General features: G+C 41.9%; 1 protein-coding gene across 1 annotated transcript; it reads right to left on the bottom strand.

The window, feature by feature from the left end:
* Positions 1-11,652: 11,652 nt before the first annotated feature.
* On the bottom strand, positions 11,653-12,243 carry LOC130981051 (uncharacterized mitochondrial protein AtMg00860-like). Its single transcript, XM_057904693.1, has 2 exons — positions 12,142-12,243; positions 11,653-12,036 (listed from the first exon to the last, which is right to left on the bottom strand). Exons 1-2 carry the CDS (start codon positions 12,241-12,243, stop codon positions 11,653-11,655), a joined length of 486 nt encoding a protein of 161 aa, XP_057760676.1.
* Between the last annotated feature and the right edge of the window lie 229 nt (positions 12,244-12,472).

The following is a 12,472-nucleotide window of genomic DNA, read 5'->3' as shown; positions in this document are numbered from 1 at the left end:
GCAGGAGCAGAGACAAGGGCATTCTTGTTGAAGCTGACCCTGAACCTGAAAGGACCTTGAAGAGAAAGCTAAGAGAAGCCAAAGCACAACTCTCTTTAGAGGACCTGACCGAATTCTTCAAAGAAGAAGAACACATGGCAGCCGAAAACAACAACTATGCCAACAATGCAAGGAAGGTGCTGGGTGACTTTATTGCACCTACTCCCGAATTCTATGGGAGAAGCATCTCTATCCCTGCCATTGGAGCAAACAACTTTGAGCTTAAGACTCAATAAGTCAATTTGATTTCTCAAAAGTCTGTCTGGAATGCAAAATGCACCTGGCAGTACTAAGGATGCTTCATCTGAGGAAGAAGCCTATGATCCTGAGAACCCTTCAATGGAAGAGGTGAATTACCTAGGAGAGCCCTATGGAAACACGTATAATTCTTCATGGAGAAATCATCCAAATTTCTCATGGAAGAATCAAGAGAGACCTCAACAAGGTTTCAATAACAATAATGGTGGAAGAAACAGGTTTAGCAATGGCAAGCCTTTTCCATCATCTTCTCAGCAACAGACAGAGAGTTCTAAGCAGAATACCTCTGACTTAGCAACAATGGTCTCTGATCTAATCAAAACCACTCAAAGTTTCATGAATGAAACAAGGTCATCCATCAGAAATTTGGAAGGACAAGTGGGTCAGCTGAGCAAGAAAATTACTGAACTCCCTCCTAGTACTCTCCCAAGCAACACAGAAGAAAATCCAAAAGGAGAGTGCAAGGCCATAACCATGGCCGAATATGGAGAAGAAAGAGAGGAGGTGGACGCCACTGAGGAAGACCTCAATGGGCGTGCACCAACCTCCTCTGAGTTCCCCAATGAGGAACCATGGGAATCTAAGGCTCAAAATGAGACCATAGAGATTCCATTGGAATTACTTCTGCCATTCATGAGCTCTGATGAGTATTCTTCCTCTGAAGAGGATGAGTATGTCACTGAAGAGCAAGTTGCTAAATACCTTGGAGCAATCATGAAGCTAAATGACAAGTTGTTTGGAAATGAGACTTGGGAAGATGAACATCCTTTGCTCACCAAAGAACTGGATGACTTGTCTAGGCAGAAATTACCTCAAAGAGACAAGATCCTGGGAAGTTTTCAATACCTTGTACCATAGGCACCATGACCTTCAAGAAGGCCCTGTGTGACTTAGGGTCAAGTGTGAACCTCATGCCTCTCTCTGTAATGGAGAAGCTAGGGATCTTTGAGGTACAAGCTGCAAGAATCTCATTAGAGATGGCAGACAACTCAAGAAAACAAGCTCATGGACTTGTAGAGAATGTTTTGGTAAAAGTTGAAGACCATTACATCCCTACTGATTTCATAGTCCTAGAGACTGGGAAGTGCATGGATGAATCCATCATCCTTGGCAGACCCTTCCTAGCCACAGCAAAGGCTGTGATTGATGTTGATAGAGGTGAACTGATCATTCAAGTGAATGAAGAATCCTTAGTGTTTAAGGCTCAAGGATATCTGGTGCGCGAAATTGTGAACAATACTTTTCACAACTCTCATAATCCCTGGTCATGAACTCCAAAAACTTGGTGGTTCAATTCCATGGCATTACACAACTTCGCACAACTAACCAGCAAGTGCACTGGGTCGTCCAAGTAATACCTTACGTGAGTAAGGGTCGATCCCACGGAGATTGTTAGCATTGAAGCAAGCTATGGTCATCTTGTAAATCTTAGTCAGGCAAATTCAATTGTATATGATGATGAACGAAAATAATATAAAGATAAAGATAGTGATACTTATGTATATCATTGGTGTAAGAGCTTCAGACAAGCGTATGAAGATGCCTTCCCTTCCGTTTCTCTGCTTTCCTACTGCCTTCATCCAATCCTTCTTACTCCTTTCCATGGCAAGCTTGTGTAGGGTTTCACCATTGTCAGTGGCTACCTCCCATCCTCTCAGTGAAAGCGATTGCATATGTCCTGTCACGGCATAGCGGAATTCAGCTGTCGGTTCTCGGTCAGGCCGGAATAATATCCATTGATACTTTTGCGTCTGTCACTAACGCCCTAGCCTGCTAGGAGTTTGAAGCACGTCACAGTCACTCAGTCATTGAATCCTACTCAGAATACCACAGACAAGGTTAGACCTTCCGGATTCTCTTGAATGCTGCCATCAGTTCTTGCCTATACCACGAAGACTCTGATCTCACGGAATGGTTGGCTCGTTTGTCAGGCGAGCACTCGGTTGTCAGGCGATCAACCATGCATCGTGCAATCAGGAATCCAAGAGATATTCACTAAGCCTCAGATGCTTGTAGAACAAGAATGGTTGTCAGTCACCTTGTTCATGAGTGAGAATGGTGATGGGCGTCAATCATCACCTTCATCAAGTTGAAGAACAAGTGATATCTTGGACAAAGAACAAGTGGAATTGAATGGAAGAACAATAGTAATTGCATTAATACTCGAGGTACAGCAGAGCTCCACACCTTAATCTATGGTGTGTAGAAACTCCACCGTTGAAAATACATAAGAACAAGGTCTAGGCATGGCCGAATGGCCAGCCTCCCAATGATCTAAGATAGCATAAAACAAAGATAGCTACCAAAAGTCTCTCTAATACAATAGTAAAAGGTCCTACTTATAGAAAACTAGTACATAGATGAGTAAATGACATAAAAATCCACTTCCGGGCCCACTTGGTGTGTGCTTGGGCTGAGCAATGAAGCTTTTTTCGTGTAGAGACTCTCCTTGGAGTTAAACGCCAGCTTTAGTGCCAGTTTGGGCGTTTAACTCCCAATTAGGTGCCAGTTCCGGCGTTTAACGCTGGAATTTCTTGAGGTGACTTTGAACGCCGGTTTGGGCCATCAAATCTTGGGCAAAGTATGGACTATTATATATTTCTGGAAAGCCCAGGATGTCTACTTTCCAACGCCGTTGAGAGCGCGCCAATTGGGCTTCTGTAGCTCCAGAAAATCCACTTCGAGTGCAGGGAGGTCAGAATCCAACAGCATCTGTAGTCCTTTTGAGTCTCTGGATCAGATTTTTGCTCAGGTCCCTCAAATTCAGCCAGAAAATACCTGAAATCACAGAAAAACACACAAACTCATAGTAAAGTCCAGAAAAGTGAATTTTAACTAAAAACTAATAAAAATATACTAAAAACTAACTAGATCATACTAAAAATATACTAAAAACAATGCCAAAAAGCATACAAATTATCCGCTCATCAATATCCCTCTGTCACCATGGAGAAGAAGCATGAAGAGCTTCTCTCAAATCAGAGTCAAACAGAGCCCCCCACAGTCAAACTCTAAGTTTGGTGTTGGGAGGCCACAACCAAACTCTAAGTTTGGTGTTGAACCCCCACATTCAAACTCTAAGTTTGGTGTTGGGAGGTTCCAACATGGCTCTGAGAATCTGTGAGGCTCCATGAGAGTCCTCTGTCAAGCTAATGACATTAAAGAAGCGCTTGTTGGGAGGCAACCCAATGTTTTATAATTAACTATTCTCTTTTGTTATTTTATCTTTTTTGTAGGTTGATGATCATGAGAAGTCACAAAATCAATGAAAAAAGCAAAAACAAAATGAAAAACAGGAAGAAAAACAGCACACCCTGGAGGAAGATGTTGCTGGCGTTTAAACGCCAGTAAGGTTAGCTGTTGGGCGTTTAACGCCCAGTCTGGCACCATTCTGGGCGTTTAACGCCAGAAAGGGGCACCAGACTGGCGTTAAACGCCAGAAAAGGGCAAGAACCTGGCGTTAAACGCCAGGAATGGGCACCAGCCCGGCGTTTAACGCCAGAAATGGCTCAAAACGTGATTTTGAGCAACATTTGGTGCAGGGATGACTTTTCCTTGACACCACAGGATCTGTGGACCCCACAGGACCCCCACCTACCCCACCACCACTCTCTCTCTTCTTCCCCCATTCACCAATCACCTCAATACCTCTTCCCCAAAAACCCTTCACCTATCAAATCCCATCTTTCTCTTCACCACTCACATCATTCATAAAACCCCACCTACCCCACCATTCAAATTCAAACCACTTTCCCACCCAAACCCACCCTCAAATGGCCGAACAACCCTCTCCCCCTCTCCTATATAAACCCTCCTTCACTCCTTCATTTTCACACAACCTAAACACCACTTCTCCCCTTCTTTGGCCGAATACAAAGCCATCCCTTTCTCCCTCATTTTCTCTTCTTCTACTCTCTTCTTTCTTCTTTTGCTCGAGGACGAGCAAACCTTTTAAGTTTGGTGTGGTAAAAGCATTGCTTTTTGTTTTTCCATAACCATTTATGGCATCCAAGGCCGGAGAAACCTCTAAAAAGAGGAAAGGGAAGGCAAAAGCTTCCACCTCCGAGTCATGGGAGATGGAGAGATTCATCTCAAGGGTGCATCAAGACCACTTCTATGAAGTTGTGGCCTTGAAGAAGGTGATCCCCGAGGTCCTCTTTTCACTCAAAAAGGGTGAATATCCGGAGATCCGCCATGAGATCCGAAGAAGAGGTTGGGAAGTACTTACCAACCCCATTCAACAAGTCGGAATCTTGATGGTTCAAGAGTTCTATGCCAATGCATGGATCACCAAGAACCATGATCAAAGTGTGAACCCGAATCCAAAGAATTATCTTACTATGATTCGGGGGAAATGCTTGGATTTCAGTCCGGAAAGTGTGAGGGTAGCGTTCAACTTGGCTATGATGCAAGGAGATGAACATCCTTACACAAGAAGGGTCAACTTTGATCAAAGGTTGGACCAAGTCCTCACAGTCATATGTGAAGAGGGCGCACAATGGAAGAGAGATTCAAGAGGCAAGCCGGTTCAATTGAGAAGGCATGACCTCAAACCCGTGGCTAGAGGATGGTTGGAGTTCATCCAACGCTCAATCATTCCCACTAGCAACCGGTCCGAAGTTACTCTAGACCGGGCCATCATGATTTATAGCATTATGATTGGAGAAGAAGTGGAAGTTCATGAGGTTATAGCTCAAGAACTCTATAAAGTGGCGGACAAGTCTTCCACCTTGGCAAGGCTAGCCTTTCCTCTTCTCATTTGTCACCTCTGTTATTCAGTTGGAGTTGACATAGAAGGAGACACCCCCATTGATGAGGACAAGCCCATCACTAAGAAAAGGATGGAGCACACAAGAGATTCCACTCATCATGAGATTCCTCAAGGGATGCACTTTCCTCCACACAACTATTGGGAGCAATTGAACACCTCCCTAGGAGAATTGAGTTCCAACATGGGACAACTAAGGGTGGAGCATCAAGAACACTCCATCATCCTCCATGAAATTAGAGAAGACCAAAGAATCATGAGGGAGGAGCAACAAAGACAAGGAAGAGACATTGAGGATCTCAAGCACTCCATAGGATCTTCAAGAGGAAGAAAGAGCCGCCATCACTAAGGTGGACCCGTTCTTTGATTTCCTTGTTCTTTATTCTTCTATTTTTTCGAAAATTATGCTTTATGTTTGTCCATGTTTGTGTCTTATGATCATTAGTGTCTTAGTGTCTATGCCTTAAAGTTATGAATGTCCTATGAATCCATCACCTTTCTTGAATAAAAACGTGCTTAATTGAGAAAAAAGGAAAGAATTGCATGAGTTTTGAATTTTATAATAGTTTAATTATTTTGATGTGGTGGCAATACTCTTGTTCTCTGAATGTATGCTTAAACAGTGCATATGTATCTTGAATTTGTGGTTCATGAAGGTTGGCTCTTGAAAGAATGATGAAAAAGGAGACATGTTACTGAGGATCTGAAAAATCATTAAAAATGATTCTTGAAGCAAGAAAAAGCAGTGAATACAAAAAAAAAAAGAGAGAGAAAGCAAGCGAAAAAAAAAAGAAAAAAAAAAGAGAAAGAAGAAAACCGAAAAAAAAAAAAGAGAAGAGAAAAAGAAAGAAAAAGAAAGAAATAAAGTTGTGATCCAAGGCAAAAAAAGAGTGTGCTTAAGAACCCTGGACACCTCTAATTGGGGACTTTAGCAAAGCTGAGTCACAATCTGAAAAGGTTCACCCAATTATGTGTCTGTGGCATGTATGTATCCGGTGGTAATACTGGAAGACAGAGTGCTTTGGGCCATGGCCAAGACTCATAAAGTAGCTGTGTTCAAGAATCATCATACTTAACTAGGAGAATCAATAACACTATCTAGATTCTGAGTTCCTAAAGAAGCCAACCATTCTGAATTTCAAAGGATAGAGTGAGATGCCAAAACTGTTCAGAGGCAAAAAGCTAAAAGCCCCGCTCATCTAATTAATACTGATCTTCATAGATGTTTTTGGAATTCATTGCATATTCTCTTCTTTTTATCTTATTTGATTTTCAGTTGCTTGAGGACAAGCAACAATTTAAGTTTGGTGTTGTGATGAGCGGATAATTTATACACTTTTTGGCATTGTTTTTAGTATGTTTTTGGTAGTTTTAGTTGAGTTTTTAGTATATTTTTATTAGTTATTAGTTAAAATTCACTTTTCTGGACTTTACTATAAGTTTGTGTGTTTTTCTGTGATTTCAGGTATTTTCTGGCTGAAATTGAGGGACCTGAGCAAAAATCTGATTCAGAGACTAAAAAGGACTGCAGATGCTGTTGGATTCTGACCTCCCTGCACTCGAAGTGGATTTTCTGGAGCTACAGAAGCCCAATTGGCGCGCTCTCAACGGCGTTGGAAAGTAGACATCCTGGGCTTTCCAGAAATATATGATAGTCCATACTTTGCCCAAGATTTGATGGCCCAAACCGGCGTTCAAAGTCACCTCAAGAAATCCCAGCGTTAAACGCTGGAACTGGCACCCAAATGGGAGTTAAACGCCCAAACTGGCATAAGAGCTGGCGTTTAACTCCAAGAAGAGTCTCTACACGAAATTGCTTCATTGCTCAGCCCAAGCACACACCAAGTGGGCCCGGAAGTGGATTTTTATGTCATTTACTCATCTCTGTACACCCTAGGCTACTAGTTATCTATAAGTAGGACCTTTTACTATTGTATTGGAGGACTTTTGGTAGCTATCTTCGTTTTATGCTATCTTAGATCATTGGGAGGCTGGCCATTTGGCCATGCCTAGACTTTATGCTTATGTATTTTCAACGGTGGAGTTTCTACACACCATAGATTAAGGTGTGGAGCTCTGCTGTACCTCGAGTATTAATGCAATTACTATTGTTCTTCCATTCAATTCCGCTTGTTCTTGTTCTAAGATATCACTTGTTCTTCAACTTGATGAATGTGATGATCCGTGACACTCATCATCATTCTCACTTATGAACAAGGTGACTGACAACCACTCTTGTTCTACAAGTAACCAAGGCTCTAGTGAATATCTCTTGGATTCCTGATTGCACGATGCATGGTTGATCGCCTGACAACCGAGTGCTCGCCTGACAAACGAGCCAACCATTCCGTGAGATCAGAGTCTTCGTGGTATAGGCGAGAACTGATGGCAGCATTCAAGAGAATCCGGAAGGTCTAACCTTGTCTGTGGTATTCTGAGTAGGATTCAATGACTGAATGACTGTGACGTGCTTCAAACTCCTAGCAGGCGGGGCGTTAGTGACAGACGCAAAAGTATCAATGGATATTATTCCGGCCTGACCGAGAACCGACAGCTGAATTCCGCTATGCTGTGACAGAGCATATGCAATCGCTTTCACTGAGAGGATGGGAGATAGCCATTGACAACGGTGAAACCCTACACGAGCTTGCCATGGAAAGGAAGAAGAAGGATTGGATGAAGACAGTAGGAAAGCAGAGAGACGGAAGGGAAGGCATCTTCATGCGCTTATCTGAAGTTCCTACCAATGAATTACATAAGTATCTCTATCTTTATCTTTTATGTTATTTTCGTTCATCACCATATATATCTGAGTTTGCCTGACTAAGATTTACAAGATGACCATAGCTTGCTTCAATACTAACAATCTCCGTGGGATCGACCCTTACTCACGTAAGGTATTACTTGGACGACCCAGTGCACTTGCTGGTTAGTTGTGCGAAGTTGTGTAATGCCATGGGATTGAACTACCAAGATTTTGGAGTTCATGACCGGGGATTATGAGAGTTGTGAAAAAGTATTGTTCACAATTTCGCGCACCAATATCCAAGTGACGCGTACGCGTGGGGTGCGTCTGTGCCGCACGCACAGAACTGGCACAAGTCTTGCACAACTCTTGGGAATTAGGCTGGGTAATTGGTGCAGCGCATCGACGCGCTTACGTAGGCCACATGCACGCATGGATGGTGGATTTTCGAAAAATGACGCGTACGTGTCATTCACGCCTATGCATGGGGGAGGATTCTGCCAAAAATTTTTCTAAGTTGAAAGCTGCAGAATTCATAGATTTGACCCCCAATCTTCCGACGGGCATAACTTCTCTGTTTCAAATCATTTTTCGCTCGTTCTTCGAACGGCATAAACATCTCGGATCCAATTTCATTTCTAAAGAAGTTTGGCACAAAAAGGGGATCAGGAGTCCAAGTTATGCTCTGTCAAAGTATGCCAAAAAACCATATTTTCATACAAAATCACAAAGTGCCATTTTATGCCCAAAGACCATATTTTCATACAAAACCACAAAGTGCCATTTTCAAAACAAACCAATTTCATCCCTTTTTAAAACCAACCAAAATATGCAAATTTTAACCCTTTTTGAAATCAACCCAAAACATAACAAAATCAACCTCAAGCCTCCTCAACTTATACATTAACATTTTCATCAAATTCACAACCACCATCCCACCATTTTAACCCATCTCAATCAAATGTCTAAATTTTAGCACATTAACATATCATACATCTTTCTTCATCCCAATTTCCAACCACACCATTTCTAATCAACCATCATTACACATAACCAATATCATACTCACCATCAACATGGTTTCACTCACAATTTAACCTCAATCAATCATCAAGCATATATCACAACATGCATATTTCTCATGCATCACCCATCAAGGCATCAATAATTATAATCACATACATGACCACATGCTATATCTCAACCATTCAACAACATCAACAATTCAATGCCTATCTTAGGGCCTCTAGCCTAAGTTTTCACACCACATTACATTTTAGATACAGAAAACCGAGACCATACCTTAGCTGATTTCTCCCGCTCAACCGGAGCACTTCCAAATCACTTTTCCATAAGCTCTCCAGGTCTCAACACCTCCAAGAACATATTTTTTTGCACACCAAAGCCCTTTCTCAAGCTTTCCAAAATCTCAATCGAGTTCCAATATTTACATACACACTACCTAAGCCACAATTATCATACCCAAACACAACATCTCAATACCCGAACATCATAGAACAACGAATTACACTAAGGTTGAGAGAGTTGGGTCCTATAACATCAAAGAGCCTCAACACTTTTCTCCATGAAATTCGAAATTAAGGGATGAAGAACTGAACGAAAATCGTGGCTTACCTCAAGAATAAAGTACTGGGTTTTTTAGAGCTCTTCATGGTGAATGTGTGGTCGCAAACGGTGTGGCAATCGGAACTCTAGATCAAAAGTTATGGTGGTTTGAAGATCAAACAAGGGTAGAACTTTGAGAGAGTGTTCTTCCCCCTTGTGCCTCCATTTTCAGCGTGAATGAGTGTTAGTGAGGAGAGAGAGTGTTGAAAATTAGGGTTTTGGTTTAGTTAGGTTGGGCTAAGGGCCCAATATGGGTCCGATTGGCCCGGTTTAGTCCGTTTGGTCCAATCTTGGTCTAATATCTATAAAATTGGTATCAAAATTCTCGTCTCAATCTCTTCTATCATATTAAGCCATAAAAATCATATTTTTAGGTTTCTAGAATAAATTCTCATTTATGAGTTAATTAGCCATTAATTAACCGGGTTTTATATTTTACCCACCTAATTGGGAACTTCGCCCACAAAATTTGAATTCAATTACCTGAGAATAAATGCGGGTAGTCAGCTCGCATCTCCGACTCAAGTTCCCATGTGTGTTCCTCAACACCAGCTCGACTCCATGCCACTTTGACTAACGAAACCTCTTTTCCATGCAACTGCTTGATACTCGTATCGTCAATTCTGACCAGAGCCACTAGAAGCGTCAAATCTTCTTTTAACTGAATCGATTCAGGTTCTAACACATGGATAGCATCATAAGTATACTTCCGAAGATGCGACACGTGAAATAGGTCATGCAGGTTTGAAAGGTGAGGTGGTAGAGCCATCCGATACACCACCGATCCAACCCTCTCCAGGATCTGAAACGGACCAATGTACCAAGAATTCAGCCTTTTCGCTTTAATTGCCCTACCTACTACTGTGGTTGGAGTAACTTTAAGGAAAACATGGTCTCCTTCCTTAAATTCCAAGGGTTTCCGTCTCTGATCAGCGTAACTCTTCTGACGATTCTAAGCAATAAGCATCCTATCTCGGATTTTCTTGACTTTCAGTGGTCTCAGCTATCATCTCCGGTCCCAACAAGCCTTTCTCTCCAGCTTCATTCCAGCATAGCAGAGATTGGCTTTTCCTCCCGTACAGAGCCTCATACGGAGCCATTCCGATGCTCGCATGGTAGTTATTATTGTATGCAAACTCCACTAGCGGCATATAGCGATCTCAACTCACCAGCTAATCCAAAACACAAGCCCTCAACATATCTTCCAAGGTTTGGATCGTCCTCTTGGATTGACCATCTGTTTGAGGATGATAAGTTGTGCTCAAGCTTAATCGGGTTCTGAAGGCTTTCTGAAATGCACCCCAAAACCTCGAAGTGAAATGAGGATCTCTATCAAAAATTATAGTAGCAGGTACAAAATGAAGTCTCACAATCTCCTTTATGTATAACCGTGCTAGCTCCTCAATGGTGTAAGTCATCCGAATGGGCAAAAAGTGAGCTAACTTCGTCAGTCGGTCTACTATCACCCAAATAGCATCAAAACCGGCCCTAGTCCTTGGCAATCCCGGCACAAAGTCCATCGCAATACTTTCCCACTTCCATTGCGGAACCTCTAAGGGTTGCAACGTCCCGGCAGGCCTCTGATGTTCAATCTTTACTTTCTGATAGGTTAAACACTTTGAAACATATTCCGCCACATTATTCTTCATACCCGGCCACCAAAACATTGTCTTTAGATCATGGTACATCTTAGTACTTCCTGGGTGAATGGAGAATCCGCTTTTGTATGCCTCTTTTAAGATATCTTGTCGCAAAGTGCCAACATCCGGCACAATGATCCTACCCTTGAATCTCCATAACCCATCTTGATCCTCTGACACTCTCCACTGTTTCCCTTGTTCATTAGCTGGTAACACCTTCGATAACGCGTCATCATTTTCACGAGCCTTTAGGAAATCGGATTTAAAATCACTTGAGATCTGTAATTGACTCAAATTCCTTGAGCAACTCCTCTTCTCGGAGCATCATCCAAGCAGCATACAATGACTTCCGACTTAACGCATCTGCTACTACATTCGGCTTCCCCAGATGGTAATTCAACTTAAAGTCGTAGTCCTTCAATAATTCCATCCACCTCCTCTGTCTCATATTAAGCTCTTTCTGATCAAAGAGATATTTCAAGCTCTTGTGATCAGAGAAAACTTGGAACATAACCCCATAGAGGTAATACCTCCACACCTTTAGCGCAAACACAACCGAAAAAAGCTCCAAATTTTTACGCCACCACATTGCGATGCTGCATCAGCACGCACCCTAGACCCTTCAGTGAGACATCATAGTACACCTCGAATGACTCATTTGGCTCAGGTAACACCAATACAGGCGCGGTGGTCAGCTTTTTCTTCAACACCTGAAAGCCCTCCTCACACTCAAGAGTCCAAACAAATAGTGCATCTTTGTGGGTTAACTTTGTCAATGGCAAAGCTATCTGTGAAAAGCCTATGATGAATCTTCGGTAATAGCCAGCTAAGCCTAGAAAACTCCTTATCTCAGTCATTGAGGTTGGTTGCCCCCAATTCATTACCGCCTCTACCATAGATGGGTCTACTGCTATCCCTTGCTTACTCACCACATGACCCAGAAACTTCACCTCTTTCTTCTAGAATTCACATTTAGACAGTTTTGCATAGAGTTTCTTTTCCTTTAGTATCTGCAACACGGTCCTCAAGTGTTCTGCATACTCTTCTTCTGTTTTGGAATAAACCAATATGTCATCAATGAAGACAACAACGAATTTATCCAAAAACCAACGGAACACTCTGTTCATATAATCCATAAACACTGCAGGAGCGTTGATAAACCCCATTTTTAGGGTTTATCTTGTGTTGATTTTAGGAGATTTTATCAACATTTTCTCACATTTATTCAATGAATTAGCATGGTTTTGTAGATTCTCTTTTATTTGTGCTTAAGTGTGAAAACATGCTTTTTAGGTCTTAAAATAGCTAAATTTAATTTCCTTTGATTCCACTAGATGTCTTGATGTGTTTGTTAGACAATTCAGGTTTAAAATGCTAGGAATGGATCAAAGGATT

The sequence above is a fragment of the Arachis stenosperma genome, chromosome 1 (genome assembly GCF_014773155.1).
Source record: "Arachis stenosperma cultivar V10309 chromosome 1, arast.V10309.gnm1.PFL2, whole genome shotgun sequence".
Classification (NCBI taxonomy): Eukaryota; Viridiplantae; Streptophyta; class Magnoliopsida; order Fabales; family Fabaceae; genus Arachis; species Arachis stenosperma.
The sequence above is the reverse complement of the archived record's forward strand: the minus strand, read 5'-3'. Positions and strand labels throughout refer to the sequence as shown.

Bases quoted from the DNA above. Each gene is read 5' to 3' on its own strand.
- LOC130981051 (XM_057904693.1), bottom strand. From the start codon at position 12,243: ATGGGGTTTATCAACGCTCCTGCAGTGTTTATGGATTATATGAACAGA. The intron at 12,037-12,141 runs GTTTATTCCAAA...TGTGAATTCTAG, and splicing joins TCTTCATTGATGACATATTG to AAGAAAGAGGTGAAGTTTCT.